General features: G+C 51.3%; 2 protein-coding genes across 8 annotated transcripts in view; one reads left to right on the top strand and one right to left on the bottom strand.

Moving 5' to 3' along the window:
• Osbp2 (oxysterol binding protein 2) overlaps nucleotides 1-19,926 on the top strand; it is a 252,348-nt gene that overhangs the window by 214,231 nt on the left and 18,191 nt on the right. For all 6 annotated transcript variants that reach the window (XM_004645522.2, XM_023705812.1, XM_023705811.1 and 3 more), the window contains 2 exons: nucleotides 6,416-6,672; nucleotides 19,653-19,845. In XM_004645522.2, coding sequence (XP_004645579.1) covers nucleotides 6,416-6,672; nucleotides 19,653-19,845 — 450 coding nt within the window. The remainder of the gene's footprint in view (nucleotides 1-6,415; nucleotides 6,673-19,652; nucleotides 19,846-19,926) is intronic.
• Morc2 (MORC family CW-type zinc finger 2) overlaps nucleotides 11,030-19,926 on the bottom strand; it is an 83,562-nt gene continuing 74,665 nt past the window's right edge. For both annotated transcript variants that reach the window (XM_023705808.1, XM_023705809.1), the window contains exons 26-27: nucleotides 12,823-12,953; nucleotides 11,030-11,504 (exon numbers count right to left, since the gene is read on the bottom strand). In XM_023705808.1, coding sequence (XP_023561576.1) covers nucleotides 11,423-11,504; nucleotides 12,823-12,953 — 213 coding nt within the window. In that variant the 3' untranslated portion in view covers nucleotides 11,030-11,422. The remainder of the gene's footprint in view (nucleotides 11,505-12,822; nucleotides 12,954-19,926) is intronic.

Here is a 19,926-nt window from a genome sequence, read left to right as displayed (position 1 = left end):
GCTGGGCTCGAACTTACAGTCTCTCTGCCTTAGCCTCCCAGCATGCTGTGATTATGGCATGAACCACTATGCCCTGGCTAAGGCAGGCTTCTGTCTCTGTTGTCAGCATCCAGTTGCTTGAATTCTGTAATCAAGTTCAAGACACTTAACAAACCTCCTGAAATCTACATAAAAGTCACCTAAGCTGCTGTAATTGAATGCTGGAGGGACAGCAGTGCCCACCCCCTTTGACCACACTATTGGCCCCAGGCTAGGCCACTGGCCAGAGCAGTCTCCTTGGTAACTGAAGATTGGGTTTCACCCCAGGGCACAGTGGCTGCAGCCCTGTACTGATGCAGGCACACCCCTGCTTGGCTGGAGGGCGTGGTGAAGAGATGGGGCAAGATTTCTCTTTCTTCCTCTCCCCCCAGCGACCCTGCCCCAGGTTCTGGGCATACAGAGATGAGCAGAAGTCCCCACATTCTTCTTAAATATTTGGATTTCTCAAGCTGGCCAGAAGCCATGAGGGCCTGGTGCTGGGGAGCCATGGAAGGGAGGGTCTGAGGGCTCAAGGATTGAAATCACTCTTCCTGGACCTCAGGTAGAAATAGAACTCCTAGTCAAGGGGCACATGGGCCATGGCAGCACAGACACAGGATAGCACCCGCATGTGCCCTGAGCCCACGAGGCCTCCACGTCCGGCACCAAGCTGGTTGCAGTGCCAAGGCAGAAAGGCTGTGAGGCTGTCGGGAGTATGGCCAAGCTTTGCGGGCCACAAAGGGCAGTATGTGTCCTGCCTTCTTGATACCTAGGGTAGACAAGCAGCCTTAAGTGTCTGTCCCTCCTCCTGCTAGGGCTCCCATTCTCCTCCTGGGAGGCTCTGCCCTTGCTTCCCCTTTGTCCCCTGCTGTCCTGCTTCCTTCCACTGTGGTCCTGTCTCTCTGCCAGAACCTGTCGCAGCAGTGTCTCCCCGCCAAAACTCATCCAACCCAGCAGTGAGTGTCGTGCAGCAGAAGCCTTAGCTGAGGCCCCTACTCAAGGATGCTGTCACTGCCGTGTGAGGAAAGAGGTCCCCAATGGCCATTCTGGGCCTTAATCTCAAGGAGCTCCTGTACAGGAGGGAGCAGAGCCTGGCTGCCTACCGAGAGACAAACAGGGTGGCCGCAGGGAGTCTGCATTCTACTTCTGTCACTCACCTGAAAGCTTTTGGTTTCTGGATTTCAAAAGGTTGCTCTCCACCCCCACTCCAAAAGCGAGACTTCCCCATGGAGAAATTTTAACCATTTTCCTCTAAAGAAGAAAAAAAACAAAAAAAACAAAAAAAAAAAAACCACTCTGGTTCTAAAAATAGCCTACCTGACACACCACAGTTACCATGGCAACCTGTGTTTTCTAGGCGCTTCCTGGAGAAAGGGTTCTAGCCTTCATGGTGGTGCCCAGGGGCTCCTAAGTCAGGGGACTGCAGAGAGCCCTCGGTGGGCAGCAGGGGGAAGCACAGTGAACACTATACCCAAGACAGCGTTAGCATGAACATCAGCCGTGATGGTACCAGAGCTGAGTGGCCTGGTGGGCCGCATGGGCCTATGGCCCTGATATGCAGTGTGTCTGTGTCCCCAGTCTGTTCTGGCCACACACTAGGTATTTGACATCCTCTCGAGAATAGGGATTAATATCCCAGCTCAGAGGCCAGCATACTTTATGCCATCCACATGGGGTCAGACATGAGACCTCCATGGTCCACCCAAACCAGTTTCCCAGCAGAAGGCCCAGCCAAGATGGGATGGTGTATATGTCAGGCTCTGTCCTGTTTCCAGAAGGACTTGTGAGGTCTCTGTACCCATAAAGGGCTCTTAGAGATCAACCAGAGCATTCAGAGATCACTCCCCGGGGTAGTGAGCAGACTTAGTGAATGACCAACCATGGAATAAGAATGTGGCAGGCATTCCACTAGGCCATAGCACTTCCATGCCGTAGACAAACAGTGACTCCTAAAGATGCCCATGTACTCATTTCCAGAACCCGTGGATGGATATGTTACCCTATATGGGAAAAAGAATTTTGGCAGATGTGATTAAGTTACAAATCTTGCAAGGAGGGATTAACTGAGATTATCCAAGTAGACTCAGTATAATCACAAGGGTCCTTATTTTTTAATTTTTTCACGCTTGATTTTAGTTTTTATTTTTATTAGTACATGTCTGCAGGATGAATGATGACATTCATCATGGAGAGTTCATACATGAATGTGACACATTTTACTTATCTTTCCCTTCCCCTGTTCTTCTATCTCTTAGTATTCTTCCCATTTGCAAACGATCTATTTCCTTGTTTCTTATTATAATTTATTTTGCTCTTTAGATTATTACTTCTTTATTTATTTGGTACAGAGTCTTGCTACACAGCTCAGACTCTTAATGATCCTCCTGTCTCAGCCTCCTCAGCACTGGTATTACAAGTGTGCACCACCATGCCTGGTTTCGGTGGCTGGCTCGGCGCGGGGCCAGCACTTTGGTCCTGAGGATTGAACCTGTGTGCTTATGCTTGCCAGACAGGCACGTAGACTGCTGAGCTATCTCCCCAGCCCTGGATTTCTCTTTTAATGAAAAGAATCCTTCCGGATTCTAGTTAAAGTTGATGGCTATTTTAGGAATCAGTGCTTTCCTAGAAATGGTCCTGTCTGTAAATGGGAGGGGAAAAATCTTTCATGGACTGGCTCAATGCAGTCCTGTCTAAGATCTGTCTAAGAGAGTCTAAGAGCTGGGCAGTGCCACACTTCCCAGCTCTGTGCCCAGCTTTGAGGCTGGAGTGATTATCCTTTCTGTGCTCCACAGTTTGGAGTTGCTGTGTGTCTTTGTTACTTTAGCCAGGGAGGCCCAGGAACACCACTGGCAAAGGAAAATATAGTGAGTCTGAGCCCTAGGTACCCTCCATCATGGGAAGTCATGTGCATTGGAAGACACAGGTCCTAGTGGCCCTGAATTGTCCCTGGGGCAGGGCAGGATCTTCTCTACCTTCCCAGCTTGGATGAATGAGTTATTTGCTTCATGCATTCAAAATTTCTGATACCAGCTGCCACTGCCATGGTCATTATGGTTGTCATTGCTGTCTGGCATGGGACACCTGCTGTCTTGCCTAGATACTTTGTAGACTGGTCAGAAGCTTTCTCTTCCAAGCTGGCTTCAGAAGCCTCTGGAGCCCTGGATGGGTTTGGATACAACTTATCCAACAGAAGTACCAGCTTTCTTCAGAGCCAGCAGGTAGTCCAAATGAAAGAGGCAGAGTGAGATCTGCCTACAGTGGGATATGCATTGGTGGGCAGGAGGTGAGTGGGGCCACCATGGGACCAACAGAAAGCATTGTACCACCTACAGCCTGTGAGGGAGGTAAGCATCATGCCAACTAGAAGGTACAGGCATGGAACCTGGATTTAAAGAACAGGCAGAAAAATCTCCACCAGGCAGTGTGGGAACCTACGCTCCTGGACTGGCCCCTTGCTCCCAGCTGCTGCCTCACAAAGGCAGCCACTCCAGCCCACCTCTGTCTCTCCTCAACCCTCACTGTCAGGAGAATCCTCTTGAGAGGAAAGGTGAGGCACAACATCTTTGCCAAGTACTGTTGGCCACTGCACTTCTGATGCCCCACAGTGCCCCTCATGAGCTAGCTGTCAACAGCTGGTGCAGAACATGTGATCAGAGGCCAACAGCTCCCTGCCTGGGTGGCTCTGATAGAAAGCACATGGAATAGAGACTCCTGCTGACCCACCTCCAAGGGAAGCTGTGGGGATGTGAGGACCCTAGGGACCCAAGCCCTGAACTCTCAGCAAATACATCTTAGCCATTGGAAAGAGCCTGTCCAAGCTGTAGGCCCTCGCTGTCAAAGCAGCATCTTGGCAAGAGTTGGTTGCTCCTGCTGCAGCTGCTGCTGCAACATCTGATCTTGGCCAATCCCCTTGCTTCCTTCTGGTCCTGTTTTCCCATCCGAAAGCACAGGTGTGAGCCTGGATAAAGCGGGCCTGACCTAACTTGTTATTCTCAGAAGAGAGTTAAATGGCTGGGTTGCCCACTAGCATATGGCCTGGCCATTGCCTGAATGAGTGTCATTTAACAGCTGGAATCCTCTTGCTACCAGATGCCAACCTGGATTTGGCTGACAGGGTCTGATAAAATGGAAAAAGTAAGTGGTGGAGAGGGCAGTAGGGGCTAAGAGCCATGCTGGACATTCCAGGCCAATACTGGTGAATCAGAGCTTTCAGTGATACAAACAGCCCACTGTGGCACATGTACTATAGGTTCACCCCCACTGTTCTAGGCCCTCTTGATGCATACAAGGCCCTGCCTCCATTATAGGGTTGTCTTTGTCCTGAGGGGCCTTCTCCCTGTTAGAAAGTTGTTCCTTTTGAGCCAGAGCTCACCTCCCTACAGACTTTGCCAGTTGTTCTAATCAGAGACCAGCAGCAAGGACTAAGGTGATTTTTACATCAAAGATACTGAAAAAGCCCAGAAAAATAGGTAACTCTAAGGCCTGAAAGCTAAGACCTACTTTTCCCCAGGGAGGAGTCTGAGTGACCCATGCTGTCTCAGTGCTGAGCTGGGGAATGTACTAGTGGCAGCTTCCTGCTGGGGCTCAGAGCAGCCCTGGGCCTTGTCTTCTTTCTGGAGAACTGTGCAGCTCACTGAAAAGGGCTGTAGCTGCCTCCAGAGCAGAGGGCTCACCTGAGATAGGAGGTGGAGTAGAGAGGAGTTGGGCAGTTTCTTGGTGGACAGGGAAGAGATGGAGGCTTGGGGTAGCTGTTGAGGACACCAGAATGGGTGGGGCTACTGTCCTTCCCCTCATCCATGAACATATTTCATGGGGGACTAGAGAGCCAAGGAGAGGCTCAGGAGTGAAAATGGGACCTTTTCTGATTTTCTGTATGGCAGACCTGAGAGACACATAGGAGTAACTGATAGGGCCTGGGGCTGTGATCCTGCGGCTATCTCGCTGCCCATCCGATCTCAACTCTTCAGCGAAATGCCTCTTTCCCTGCCTTGCCCCACCCACTGCACCTTGCCTGGCTCCTGGTGATTTTTCCAGTGAGCTACCTGCTAAGGATCTGCTGGCTCATTCTCAGACACAGAGATGGGGCTCAGGCCCTATCATCCTGCACTGCATCCTGGATGATGAAATCTATGGTACTCAGGTAGACCTCCATTACTTCCATTGTTTCTTAAAAGAACTGGAATTTTCTAGAAGATAATGGAGAGGCATCAAACTCAAGCTGTTGGTGGCAGCACTAATTCTGCTCTATTCAATCAAAATCTGCATTCTTTTTTTAAAAATTTTATATCTTGGGTTACAGATTTCTTCATCTAAAAATAGTCTTGCTAATTACTTCTGAAACAAGGCATTTCAGGAACCCCTTAGCAGATCCAGGCTCTGGGACTCACAGCCAGCTGTGAGGCTCTGTGTTGTACCCAGCATTGAAGCAGTGGTAACACTAGGCCAGCTGCTCTAGGGGGTTCCCTGGGGCCCTGTACCCCCTGGACATAGGTTGGGCCAACAGGAAGGGAAGCAATAAGGGCATGTGGGCAGCTGTGTGAGAGGTTAGAGGGAGGGTGGGAATGGTCAAAGAGCCTCCTGTCCTCTGCGTGGAGACCCCAGCAGGCTGGCACTAGCAGGGGCCCAGCTGGGTGGCCTGGCACGATTTCAGTTGTTTTGTGTTTCCTTGTGGACAGCACAGTCTCTACCCAGAAGCCAGTGTCTACATGAGTGAGAGGCCATGTTTCTGCAGGAGAAATGGGTGCAAACCAGCAGAGGATTAGCCAGTGGAGCGGGGAGGACAGGGAAAGAAAACCTTTAATTATAGCCTGCGGGTATTCAGGCAGGCTTTGGAAAAGGAGTGCCACTGGGTTCAGCCTCAAGGAGGGTGAGATAAGTCAGGTGAGACCTCAAGGAGGTAGAGGAAGTATGAAGTTCCAGGCAGTGGGGATGCCATGCAATAAGTCCCTAACAGAAGCTCCCAACCATTTTCAGGGGCAGAGAAAGAATGGGTTTGGCCCTGAAGGTGTTTGCCACCCTGGATGGACCTACAAGTGTGGAAAAGGAACCCAGGCTCTATTCTGGGGGTGTCCATGTCCACCGAGCAAGCTCTGCCTTTCCAGTCAGCTCAGCCCACCCTTGCCTGAGGGCTGCAGTTCAGGGGAGCTGCTGCAGCGGCTTCAGCTTAGCCCCCTTCAAAGCCCAGTCCAAGCACTGTGCTTCAGGCTGGTCCCCATTTCTGGAGACTTGGATAAGCCCATTTTGGCTAGGCAGATCTGGGTAGGCACCTCATCATGGGGTGAAGCAGCATCAGGTATCATCCGGGAACTGACTGTTTGTATGGCCTTACCTCCTTACCCAGTTTGGCCCGGGCTGTGTTGGTTCAGCTGACAGCCACAGTAACTCTCTCTTCTCACAGATGATTCTGGAGACGACGAGGAAAGCAGTACCTCCCCGGCTGACAAGAGCGAGCTCCAGCACACGCTGAAGAATCTCTCCCTGAAGTTAGATGACCTCAGCACTTGCAATGACCTCATCGCCAAGCACGGGGCAGCACTGCAGCGCTCCCTGAATGAGCTGGACAGCCTCAAGATTCCCTCAGAGAGTGGGGAGAAGCTGAAGGTTGTGAATGAGCGGGCCACCCTCTTCCGAATCACATCAAATGCTATGATCAATGTGAGTGTTCGCCCCTACTGCCATCTAGGCATAAGGGTCTCAAAAGGGAGAGGGCTGTATGGCACCAGCCCTGGGATCCCCAAGTCAGTTGCCAGGGGTGTTTGAAGACTGTGCCTCCAATCATTTCCTATGGTTGAGTCATTTTTCAAAGCAGCCTTCCACACTCTGCAGCCTCTGTCGGTCAGCTTCACAAGGTCATTATTGGATGAGGACATTCATTGTAACTGTCTGGAAATGGAATAGACTATAGAATCTGGTTGAAGTTCACAGGTACTTCAGGAAGGTCAGGGCTCCAAGTTGGAAAGCCACCCTTGGCCCACCTAGGAGGGACATGGACACCATATTGTACCTGGCAGCTGTTCCTGCCCTATGCAGCCCAAGGGGCAGTGAGATCAGCATGGCAGAGGGGGTAGATATATGTGGTGGGGGGTTAGGGTTCCCTTAGATGGAAGAGCCTTCAAACTCTACCTGCCAAGTGTTGTGCCAACCTGAGAGTAGCTGTGCAAACTGCGGAACCACAGAAGGCAAACTCAGGCACCCTCCCTGGGTTCTGGAAACCAGGTTGCTGTGGCTGGGAGCCAGGAAGACAGTGTTTAGCCATGCTTTGGGGATCTTCTGCTTTCTGCCTAATGATCATCCTCTTTGGTCTGACTGAACAGTCTGTTCCCAAGAGGAGCCTCCTACAGAGGCACCTCTACCCCTGGTAGGTTTCAGGCCCCAGGAGTTGGGGGGGGTGCATGCTGGGAACAGGGGTTCAAGACAGAATGTGTGTACAGAGGTGGAGGCCCACACAGGGGAAAGTCAGGGTCCACAGCATGTGGCTTATTAAGTGGGTTATCAGGCTGGTGGCAACAATGGGCAATGCCCAGGGAAGCCTCAGCTGAGCGACCACACCTCCAAGGTAAGGGATCAGAGCTGACTCAGGCTTCCAGTTGGCACCTGGCTCTAATCCTGACAGAAAATTCAAGGGTAGGGTAGAAGACTGGCCCACTGCAGGCCAAGGGTCCCAGCCTAAATCCTAGGCGCACCTGCTCAGGCATGCTCAGGCCTGTAGTGCCTGCCTGATGCAACCCCAGGAATCCCTACCCTGGGGCCTGAGGCTGAGTAAAGTGTACCCTCTTCCCAGACTACCAGGAAATGTAGCCTAGAGGTATATGTACCTTTGTCCATCCCCAGATCTTACAGTGTCCAGGGCTGCAGTTGGCACTGTGGGCAGAGGGTGCTGCAGGGCTGCAGCTCTATGGCCACCCTGTGTGCTGGCCCTGTCATCAGTCTGGGCCCATGTCTCTTCCATCTACACACACTCTTGGGGCGCTGTCCTCCTTTTACCCTATAGATGCTTTAAGCCCAGGTACCTGAATTACCAACATCATACCCAGATACTGAGCACTCAGGGAAATAACACTTATGCTGTTTATGTTTCCTAAACATCTGGAACCCACTGCTGCCCACAGCTTCTCCAGCACTGCCTCCCACCTGAAAGGAAGCCACTTGGCCTGGAGTAAGCAGGTTTGGCTTTTCTAAGATAATGAGCTTCACAGCTGGCTGAAACCAAGCAGCATCTTTAATCAGGCATCAGAGGCTCATCTGTGTTTATGAAGCCATAAAACAGCTTGAGGTTTAAGTGCTCAATGAATTATTTTATGGCAAGCACAGCCTCCTGAGGTTGGTTATGAGGCTTATTTTCAGTCTGGACTCCAGAAAACATGTGACAGTCGGCCTTCGATGACAGGAGCTGCACCTTCTCAGCTGGGCTGTGCGGATGGGCTGTCATCAACCTCACATAAGGGCCTCTCCATTAGCAGAGGTGAGGGCTGACTTAACTGACTGAACTGGTTGTCCAGGCTGGCTCGGAGCTCAAGTTCCTTTTGGGGGTGCCTCCCCAACAACTGTTTCTCAACTGACAAGAACTGGATCTGCTCTAGGAGGGCTACTTTCATGGCTGTCATTAACATTAGGTGTCCAAGCCCCCACTGTGCTGAAGGACCATGTAGGAAAGCTGGCTTGAGGGTCATGGGACATGGGTCACCCTGGTTAGGCCTGGCTTCCCTGCCTGTTAAGAAGATAGTGGACCAGGGATCTACCACCCCCAATTCCCAAGGACCTGCTCATTCACTGACCTCTATTGTTAGTTCCAGAGTAGAAAGTAAGTTCAGAGATCACCTGAGCTGCCTAGTATCACCAAGCCTGGATGTAAACCCAGATTTGGGTGGGTTACTAGAACCATGATGTCCCTGAGCACATGGCCGCTGGTAGAGTGAATGGTCCTCTCCTGCTATAGCTTTACTCTGAAGTCTGGGTATCAAGTGGGTGGTCTCATAGCTACCCAGGGTGGGATCCCCATGTCAGGACTTATTTTTTTTTTGGAGACAAAGTCTCACTGTATAGTCCAAACTGGCCTTGAACTCAGAACCTCATTATGTCCCTGTCTTTTATCTTTAAATTTTCATGTGGCCTCTGATCACCATGACTGATGGCACAAATTTCATTCTGCAGATGTCACTATAAGGAGCTGTCTCTCCCCACTATGGGGATCACATTGCATCTTCTCTAACCTGCTCCCCACCCCCATCCTGCTCGTGATGTGGGCCAGGAAGCTTCCACCCGACTTCAGAGCATCTGCTCCCATTGACATCTTGGACACGATGAGGCCACCTGCTCAATGCTGCATTCAGCCCTAGTGAATGGTGGTTTTCACTTGAAAGCTGTGCTTGAGCCTGGGTCATGAGGAACTGGAGTAAGAGCAAGAGTAAGGAGTAAAGGCTGGCTGGTCAGACAAACCTCATGGGGAAATGAAGGGCAGCGGCCTCTCACTACCTAGACAGGGCCCTGCTGCTTCATTCCCATTTCTCCCCTGGATAGCAAAGAATCCAGCACTTTCCAGTCTTCAGGAGTAAAGTAGGGACAAATTTTAAATCTCCTTTAAATTTCAAGAAGCACATCAATAACATAAATCTTTTTGTCCCAAGCTCCCAGCAGAGCAGGGAAGGGGGAAGAGGTCACATGGATAATTCCCAGACCCAGGGTTCCATAACCAGTGGCACAGACTTATGTTGTATCTAGTGCTCCTGAAGGGCAGGGCAACATCCTCTACTCTTGTCTGGTAGGGTCTCTTTGTATTTGAGGGAGCTCTATGATCTGCTCTATGTCCCACTGAGGGACACTGCAGGGCTTCACCCTGTCTTTGCCAGTACTGTACTTCCCTTACCATGCAGTGAAGCCACGGCCATGTGGCTCCTACAGTTGGGGAGGTCCTGCCTTATGGGCACATTTAACACAGACATTAGCAGCTGCTATCTATCTGGGTCTCTGTCGGGGAAAGGAGTAGGTATCACTTCAGCAGGGAACAGGCAGGCCTGGCCATGCATGGAGCTCATAGTCCAGTGGAATTCCCTAGTAATGTGATGTTCAGTGATGTGATCATCAAGAGAAATGTTGATCCAGGGCTAGCAGCTTACATGGCTACCTTTGAAAGCCACGTGTAGGGAGGGCCAAGGGAGGGATTGGTCATAGTTGAGCGCACCTAGCTCTTTACCCTGGGAGGCAGAGCAAGCCCCCACTGGGCCTGCAGAGGGCAGAGGTAACTGCTTCAGAGCAGAGCCTGGAAGGAGAAAGAAGGGCTCAGGGTTCTAGCTCCTAAGGACGTGAGCCGGCCTTTCTCTGATTCTGAGCCTGCCACAGCCTTTTGCCTCACAGTAGGGAAATAAAGCCTTGGTTAGTAGCTAGCCAGGAAAAAGGGAAACAGATGTGGTCACCTCCACACATCCACACCTCCGCATTACCTCCCTCTTTGACCTGCATCTCACAGCACCTCATGGACTTTTCTACTACAATTTTGACCTATCCTCCCTGCAAGGGTGGATCACAGTCCCCCTCACAGGCCCAGTAGTCCTGCAGCCTCCAGGCCTGGCCCAGGGCCCAGGGCCCAGGGCCCAGGGCCCAGCATATGGGAGCCTCAGCAAATGAGAGACAGGGAGAATTATGAAAGAATGTGGGAACAAATGAATGAATTGCTTGGTGTCTGGCAACATTCCCTAGCAGGAAATTTTTCAGCTGATAAAAGCCAGCCCAGCAGATCCCTGCTTGAATTACTGTTTTGGGTAACTGTGAATTAGCCTGCCATTTAGGAGAAATCTTGCAGCAATATTAAATGACTCTGGTTTGCAGAATGAGTCTTGAACTCCACTGTGCCAACGTAGGGGATGCTTTCTCCTATGTCCTAGTCACCTCATGGTATAGCACTGGGTCTGTCCCATGGTTTAAGGTACAGGGTGATGGAATCATGGCAGGATGCATCACAAGCTCATGTTTTGGGCATTAGCTTTCACAAAGTATAGAAGGAACACTCCAGGCTTACTCTTTGTTCTCATGAGTTTATTCTGCAGTGAAGCCAGTGTGCAGGACAGGCCGTGGCTTGTTGGTGGTATAACAGCAGCAATGCTCCCAAGTCTCCTGTCCATGTCTTTGTTTTTTCCTCACACAGCCACATGATGTTGATATCATTACAGCTTCATTGTTACCATCATAATCTGTAATACTGGGATGCTACCCTGAGGCCCAAGGTGGTCATTTTCCCCCAGGGTTGCAGTCCCCATGGTTACATAAGCACATGGCATCATGGCAACCTGTCCTTTGGCCATTGCCACTGGGGCAGTGCAGGAGCTAGAGCTGCATCTGTGGTTTCCCGGCCTGGTGCACCTAGGCCATGACCTCATGACCCTTGCCCAGAGCAGAACGCCCCACAGTGCTGTCATGGCTCTTCTGAGGACAGCCCATCATGGGATGCTGTGGGAGGCTCCTTTCCTGGCCATGAGAGGTCCTGCCTGGTGCCCCTGTTGACAAACTAGATAGTGTTCTCTTCTGTGACAGATTCATAGTCCTGCCCACCAAGCCCTCAGGTCCTCCTCATGCCTCCTGCTCATACCTCCTCCTCTTCCTTTTTTCAGTACTGGCCATGGGACAGGGCAGTTGAGGTCCCCATTAAAAGATGCTAAGAGTTAGGACAAAGTGGAGGCCATCTCTCCCTGCAGCACTCAGCCCATAGGGAGGTGGTGGCTGGGTGCTGTCCTGCCTTCCAGCAGCCTGTGAGCTGTTCCTGCCAACTGCAGTGAGGCCCAATCAAGGCAGGCTGCTCATGGATGGTCCTCCTGAGCTTGGAGAGGTTCCTTGAAGTTGGTGAATCATCCCAAGGCCCAGGGCTCGGCCCCTTTGACCACCTGACCCTTAGCCAAGAGTTGGCCCACGAGTATTTCTTCAGGGATATGGCCACATTGTTGCTGATGGACACTGAGGCACACAGCAGGCTTCCCATCATTTTTTTTTTGTTGTTCCTCGAATGCCTTCAGGGCACTTTTGGCCAGCGGGAGAGGTGTGAGGTTCGAACTCCAGCAACCTGAGGCTGACAGCTTTGTGGAAGCAGCCACTTAAAGGCCTGAGCTAGGGCCAGGCCCCCAGGCTTCCCATCATTGAGGCAGGTCTTGTTCTAGGAACTGGGTTACAATAGCTCCTACCTCTGGGGGCCCTGGATCCTCACAGGGGAACCGCAACCACATAGATGGCACAGGATATCAGGCAGAAAGATTTTCAGAGGGGAGAAACTCAAGGTGGACTGGAGCGAGAGGGCACAAGTGCACACTGGCTGGAGGCAAGGGCTATCTCGGGAACAGAGGTTCCAGCCTCAGCAATGAATACTGAGAGCGCTAGAAGGAGAGGTTGGAAGGGACAGTAGGCCAGTCACAGGGGCCCTGTACAAAGTGTTCTGCCTCCCACTCAGAATGAGTGAAGTTATCTGACTTTACTTGAGCAAGACCCATTGCTTGGAAAACAGTGATGAGGCACGAGTTGGTGGCCAGAGACCCATCACGTGGCCCAGAAGACAGAAAGTAGAGCTGGCACTACCAGGAAATGGCTAATTCTGAGAAGACAGGCCATTTGGAAGGCTTCCCACAGGGCCATTGGCTCTGTGACCCACCCCAAGCCCCACCCCCACAGGCCCTCCTGCAATTGTAGCAGGGTACAGGAGGGTTGGTTTTTTTCCCCAAAAAATAAGTTTTGTGCAGCCAGTAAGAGGGTAGAACCAGCTACACTGTGAGCACCACAAAAGACCAGGGAAGTACCCAGAGGGCAAAAAGTTGGAAGGCTGGGACCAACCTGCACTCCAGGAAGGAATCTCTCACAGGAGGTACACTGATGGGATTATTGGGGATGCCTGTAAAGTCTTGACTGCAGGATGGTGGGCAGGGGTGCCCAGCACAGTGAAGACTCAGTCTGGCCAGACAAAGCTGCAAAGACAAAAGTGAAAGGGGAATTAGGAGGAATAGAAAGGGACAGACTGAGTGGGGAGTGGGCAGGCGGGACAGGTGAGGCAGGTACATAGATCAGGATCTCATGGAAAGAAAGACCATTTCAAAAGGAGCCATTTACTCCTGGGAAGGTCTGAGGCTTCACCACCCTGGAAACTTACACAGGGCTCCTTGAACCCACCTAAGCAGTAGGAGAGGCCCAGGCTGCCCCAATTCTTCTGGGGACCATGGGGCAGGTTCCTGTCCAGCTGACCAGCTTTCTACCCCTGACAGCTTGCTCACTGGGGAGAAGGTTAAAAATAGATTCTAGGATTGTCTCAAATCAGTTGGCAAACTGGCATCCAGATGGTGCCAGTTCCTGTGTGCAAGGGGTGAGCTGTTCTGAATGTGGAAAGGGCTATTTTGGAGTTGCAACTGAAGTGGAAAGCTCTCTCTTCATCACCAAGCAAGTCACATCCAGGAGAGCCCATGGGTGCTGATCAGGAATGCTCTGTGCCACTGCCAGGAAAAACACAGGTGGTGGCTGGTCCAACCCTGCCATGTTGGCTCAGCCTCCAGGAGGCCAGGAGGGGAGTGGAACACAGTATGGCATCTTGGCTGGCCAGAGGGCTCCCACCTGAGCCCATCTTGCCTCCAGGATTCCCTAATTTTAGTCGTGGACAACTAAGATGGTCAAGCATCTTCAAGCGTGGCAACCACTGAGCCAAGCAGGCAGGGACTGTATCTCAACACTGCTCCTTCCTGTCTTGTGAGGGTGCACTAAGCTTGTCATTCTTCTTGGGTACATGAAGCCAGTCAGCCCCTCCCTAGTGGGGGGAGAGACTGTTCACTCCATGGTATCCCCTGGTGTGAGCTTCTGGATAGCCTCTCAGAGGGGACTCAGGGAGACAATGTCTGTCATCTCCACTTCCGGGCTAGTGAGAGGCAGGGATGCATGGTAATGATGACCATGTAAGGATTAGCATGGTGGATGGGCAGCCCTAGCCCCAGAACCCTGGGATGTAAAAAGATCCTTACCCTCCTGCCTCTGAGCCTAGAAGCTGAGGACCTCCACAGAGCATACATCAGATGCCTGACATGTCCTGGCCTGGTCACAGGTGGAGACACAATGCCTTCTCCTGCCCTCTGTTACTGAGACCTTCAACATGTGCTGATGGCTGGAGACAGTCAGCTGTGTAGCCTGGACCTTCTTGGCATTTGGCCCATCTCCCCCCTTCCTGTGTGAACACAGTGAAAATAGGGTGGACAACTCTATTTTCCAGAAATTCCCTGACACCTTCCTCACACCCTGTCTAGGAGAGACTGATGGTTTATGAGTAGATGCGAAAGGCTAGGCCCAGGCAGGGTTCTGGTATCACAGACCCTTCTGAGAGGTTGAAAGGGCCACCACAGGCCACACATAGGCCAGGCAGAGGATACAGACTGCCTGACCCTATGCCCGCTCATCTGCCCATGTTTGAGGAATAGTGAGATCACTGACAGGATTAGGATTAGGAACAGCAAAAGCGATTAGAGTTTGTCCTCCTTCTCTTGAGGTACAGCTTGAAAGAAGTTTCCAGGTCAGAGACATTCTGTCTGTCCCATGGACACCTATTAAGGTAACCTGCAGAAATTCCGCAAGGAGCTCAAGCAGTATATGCTGACTCAGTTTCCCCTGGGTGGACAGCCCTCACAACCTACTTCATAGGTTTGGGCTTCTGAGAAGGGTACACTGGCAGCTGAGACTTAACATCCTGGGGCCAAACAGGGCCAGCCCTGGTGGAGAGACCCACCTTTTCTGCTCTCTGGTCTCAAGGTTCTTACTGTGCTTCAGGATCTCTCAGCAGGCTCCCCATCTTCCCCACTGATACAGAGCCATACTGCCTGGAGAACCCTACCCTCTGGCCAGTCTGACTACATCCCAGGAGCACTTATGTTCCTGCTACTTTTTTTTTTTTTAACCTGAACACTTTGTGCAGTCCTAGGGGTGGGATAAAGAGGCAGGACCCAGGAATCCCAATCCTGAGGACACTGAACTCAGTAGCTCACAAAATCATGAATGCTATGGAGTCTTGGGGTCATCCCACAAGGACTCAGAGTCCTAGGAGGTGATAGGCTTACCCCATGGCAAGGCCATGCCCATGCACTGACACTGGTTCTGGCTACCAGCTAGACTCCATCTGCGTTCCCTTGAAGGAATCAGGTCATGAGTATGGTATGAATAGGAGGCTCTGGGTCAGCCCAGGTTTCACCTGCAGAGAGATGGGTATGAGCTTGCTGGCCACAGGTATAGTTGTCACAAATCTTAAGAGGGAATGTGACTATGTTCAGGCCTTGCTGGGTCAGTCCAGCATTCCCTCAGTCTTAGGAGTTTCCCCCTTACTGGCCCCCCTACTGAGCCCTGGGCTTAATCCAGCTTAGTGAATGTCCAGCCCACAGGGTACTGCCCAGCTCAGCATTCCAGGGCAACAGGGCCAGCTGGGCACCTGTTTGTCTCCACAGCACAGCCAGGATGGGGCCTGGAGAAGGCCAGCAACAGCAGAGACGACCCTGGGAGCTAGGGATGGACACCAGGTGAGTGCATTATGGTTGAGAGGCAGGCATGCTTCTGAAGTCCACAGGATAAGCAGGGCATAGGAACCCTTTGATCTTAGGGTAGAGCTCTTCAATCAGCTGTGACGGCCTACAATCTGCATATGTCCTGCCTGGCCATATGTGGCCCATAAGGCTCCAGTTGTCCAGATTTGACTTCCTGTCTCACTACTGTGCTAAGCCAGTTGGCCCAGTGGTAACAGTGCAGTAGCTGAATGGGATGGATGGCCAGCTTTTCCAGTGAGCAGTCTGCTACACTGGGGGGCAGCCTCTTTCCTTAGGCCAGGGCTAGAACATGGGTATTCCCAGACATCCTTGTTAGTGAGCAACTCCCAGTAACCCAGGAAGACCCCAGGTTCCAGCAATGCCTACCATCAGGAACTTCCTGAGAGCAGTGAAGACCCAGCTTTGTAAAACAAATTAACAATGTTGATTCTAAGCCCTGGGAGACAGGCAGGTGGGATGCACAGGGGTTTAGACCCTGGCTCTGCACACATCTCCTTGGACAAGACCCTTGGCCTCCTTGCTCTCCTGCACCACCTCTTGCACTCATGTATCATCCTTGGTCATACTTGCTAAAGAAATGACTATCTTAATACCACGAGAAGGCCCCAAACAGCACTGACCACAGCAAGCACAGGGTGAGGGAAGTGAGGCCATAGCAGAATAACCAGCTGTGTGTGGAATGGAGAGGGGACAGCAAGAAGCCATCACAGGTGGTGTACCATACGTGGTGTGCCACATGTGAGGGACTGGAAGAAGTGCAAGTCCAGGAGATGGGCTGGGGCCAGGTTTATGAGATTGTCAGCCATCTATGTTTGTCCAAGACACTCCATTTATTCCTGGAGGATAAAAAAAAATCATTTTCAAAGTAGAGCCTATGAATAGTGAAGGTAGGAGGTACGGAACTAATTCACCTTTGCTCTATGACTGTCTTCTTGATTTGCTCATGGGAAGCCCAGATGCCCTCTGCTATGAGCTTGTGGGAATTATTACTGTTGTTATGTGGCTCTTTCAGAAGTCTTGATTTAAAGGATATGTATTATATGAGAGAAGAATTTGCATCTATGTTGATACACACTGATAGATGATTCCAGGGGATGTAGAGGGTTGGCAGGAAGCCATGAAGCAGATGAAATGGGGAGGGTGGGAACAGGGTTAGAGCTGTGGGTAGCTGCTAGGCCACCAGGCAAGGAGGGTACAAACACAGCAATAGAGTCAGGTCTGGATCCAGGTCTCTTAGGATCCATCCAACCTCACTTCAAAAAAAAACTTGGAAGACTAGGAAGCACTGGTATCTCCCAGCCATAACAGGGCTCCATGCAAGCATGGCCCTGGGCTCTCCACTTACTCTGAGCCAAAAGACCTTGTGGAATGCAGTGGCCTAGATGTATAGAGGGAGCAAGAAGCAGATGCTCCATGATTGCACCCTGCTCACCCCTTGTGGATCCGAACAAACCCTTCTCCCTCGGCCTCAATCTCAAACATGGTATAAGAGAGCTTGAGCACGATTACAAGCACAGCTCCAAGAACCTTGAAGCAACTCACTGGATACCAGCTAGGGAGATACAGATGCTTCTCGATGATACCAGAAATCTGATGAGTTTCTCACATGCACTCCATCCTGCTTCGGGGCCAGCTTGGCAGACCATCCCAGTCACAGCCAACCAATGGCCCAGGAACAGCAGCCCAGCAGTATCAGGGACCTCTCCCGTGATCAGCAAATAGGTGGCAGGAACTGTGATTACCTTGATGAAGCAAGGGCTGTGGGAAGATGTGAGCAGTATTCATGGGTCTGGCCACAGAGTAAATTGTCATTATGTCTGTTGGGAGGGCCTCTACCCTGAGACCTACAGCAATGAGGAAGGGACAAAGCTCTGGGAGACACAGGGAGGCCACTACAGCACTTAGATCTGTGAGGACCTTGTTGCCAGCTCATAGGCAGCAATAGAGTCAGGTCTGGATCCAGGTCTCTTAGGATCCATCCAACCTCACTTCAAGGTCTCCAAATTACATGGTAGCCAGTGGCTGAGGCCCCATGCCTGCTGGGGAACCTTACAGACCCTTACTTTCTGAAGTTGAAATAGTCCTAAAGATTCAGCCGCTGTCTTCAGGACTCTGTTAAGTGCAAAGAAATATGGTTTCTTCTAAAGCCTGAGCTCCACCTCCCACCCCAATTCTGTGCCAGGACACCTGTCAGTACAAATCCCTGCTTAGGTGTGCTCAGGTGGGGACCAGCATCCAGGCCTTCCTTACAGGAGAGGCATGGGAGGATTCTCAACCTGAGGCTGGAGTAAATGCACCTCCTCCCAAGAGCCTGCCAGGAGTAGACTCTCACCTTCCCCATCCATTAAATGAGAATGATCCCATTCCTCTTACCTTGAGGATTTTGCTGAGTGAGCTGAGACAGGATAGTCAGAGTATATGGTATGTCAGACATTACTATACTATTCCATCTCATACCAGGGATAAGGGCTCAGAGGGGCCAAGTAACTTTGCCAGATCCAGGTCTTCTGACTTTGTATGTCTTTTCCCACTATATCTTGCTGGTTTTCATGGGAAGATCATATCCCATTTACACACCTATCTTACCTCTCCAGAGTGGGGGTGTGGCACCTTGCCCTACACTCCCTGCATGGGTGATGGGGAATGGTGGAGGAAGATACCTGGAGGAGGGGTGTTAAAAGTGTGACATGCTGGAACAGGCTGAGCAGCCACCCTTCTCAAACCAAGATGGGAAGAGGTTGTCATCAAGCCTGGGTGTCCACCAGGGCTCAGGCTGTCCCCAGGGAGGTAAGCAAACCACAAGGAGCCTGCCCACTTTGGAAGGGGTGGCCCAAAGTTGCTCTTCAAGTCTCAAGACACCTCCTACCCACTCCCGCTCCATTCCCTATGGGGGCTAGCACACATGCTGGAATGCCTGTTGAGCTTTGGAAGTAGTAATGAAAGCCAGTAACTATGAAGAGGAACAAATTTTGTGGATGTGCTTTTGCAAGGACAGTGGTGACTGGGTGGGCTGACTGCAGCAGGCTAGGCGGTTCCTGCAGGTGAGACACAAGTGAATGACAAGAACTGGCCTTCAAAGCTGTGAGCACCAGATAGAGCTAGCAGCCCACAAGGACACATCCAGCCAGCACTCCCTTTTCCAGTGCCTTGCATCACCTCCCCAGTTCTTCCTGACAGTCCTTTAGGATATTGCTGCATTGTCCTTATGTCACAGTAAGGGTCCATGTGCCCATCTTCCTCCAGGAAAGTACATCATAGACCTGAGGCATTGGACATGTGACATGCTGGAACCCAATAGTGCTCCAGGTGAGCAGGTAAAGCAAGGGTTGGGAAGACAGCAGCAGCTGAGAATGCTCGTGCAGACTTGGGCTCATGAAATAGGGCCCTTCCTACTGAGCTCAAGAAAATGTCTGAAGTAGAAAATCTAGAGGTACCCAGCTTGGACCTCACTGCCCTCCAAGATGGTCAAGGCCTGAGCCTTCCTCCTATTGTAATGATGAGGATGATCAACCTTTGCTTCATAGGAGTGTGATGGAACTATCTATGGACATGAAAAGAATCTGGACATTGTGCTGGGCCTGACTTGGAGGACCTTAATGAAGACTGCAGAACTATATTTGGTGGAAAGTTCCAGTTCTGCCAGATGAGACTCATCACCTCTCTAAACCAAGCAGTCTAGCAGAATGTGGCTTGCTTTCAGTCAGGAATTATCTGATCTCCCCAGTGGGAACAGACACTGGTGACATGTCAGGCCTGGCATACAATGAATACATGGCAACTGAGAACTAAAATCCAGCTATGATGAGCAAAACTCAGTATCTTCCAGCATCAGGGGCTTCCAGCATCAGGGGCTGTTGTCAGGGAGCATATCCACTGGTGACACCTCAGGATGGGTGTGTTCCAAATGGTATCCTGCCCAGGGAAAGGGACCATGATAGGTTTTAGTTCCTGAGCTGATTCTGAGGTCAGGATTTCCCTATCACTTTGGAAACCAGAGGAATGGCAGACATGTTTCTGACCACCTTAGTAACAAGGAGGCTAGATGGTATCCCCTGGGTCCCCTCACTGTCCAGAGCTCACACAACTACTTGTCCCTCCTAGGCCTGCAGGGACTTCTTGGAATTAGCTGAGATTCATAGCCGGAAATGGCAGCGGGCACTGCAGTATGAGCAGGAGCAGCGTGTCCATTTGGAAGAGACCATTGAACAGTTGGCCAAGCAGCACAACAGTCTTGAGCGGGCCTTCCGCAGTGGTCCTGGTTGGCCTGCCAACCCCAGCAAGAGCTTCAGCGAGGGTGAGTGGGCATGCACTGGTTGGCAGGATGGGGCCTGTCACTTGGCTCATTCCCTAGGTGACTACCTGGTCTTGTTGTGCA

The sequence above is a fragment of the Octodon degus genome, unplaced genomic scaffold (genome assembly GCF_000260255.1).
Source record: "Octodon degus isolate 3935 unplaced genomic scaffold, OctDeg1.0 scaffold00230, whole genome shotgun sequence".
Classification (NCBI taxonomy): Eukaryota; Metazoa; Chordata; class Mammalia; order Rodentia; family Octodontidae; genus Octodon; species Octodon degus.
The sequence above is the reverse complement of the archived record's forward strand: the minus strand, read 5'-3'. Positions and strand labels throughout refer to the sequence as shown.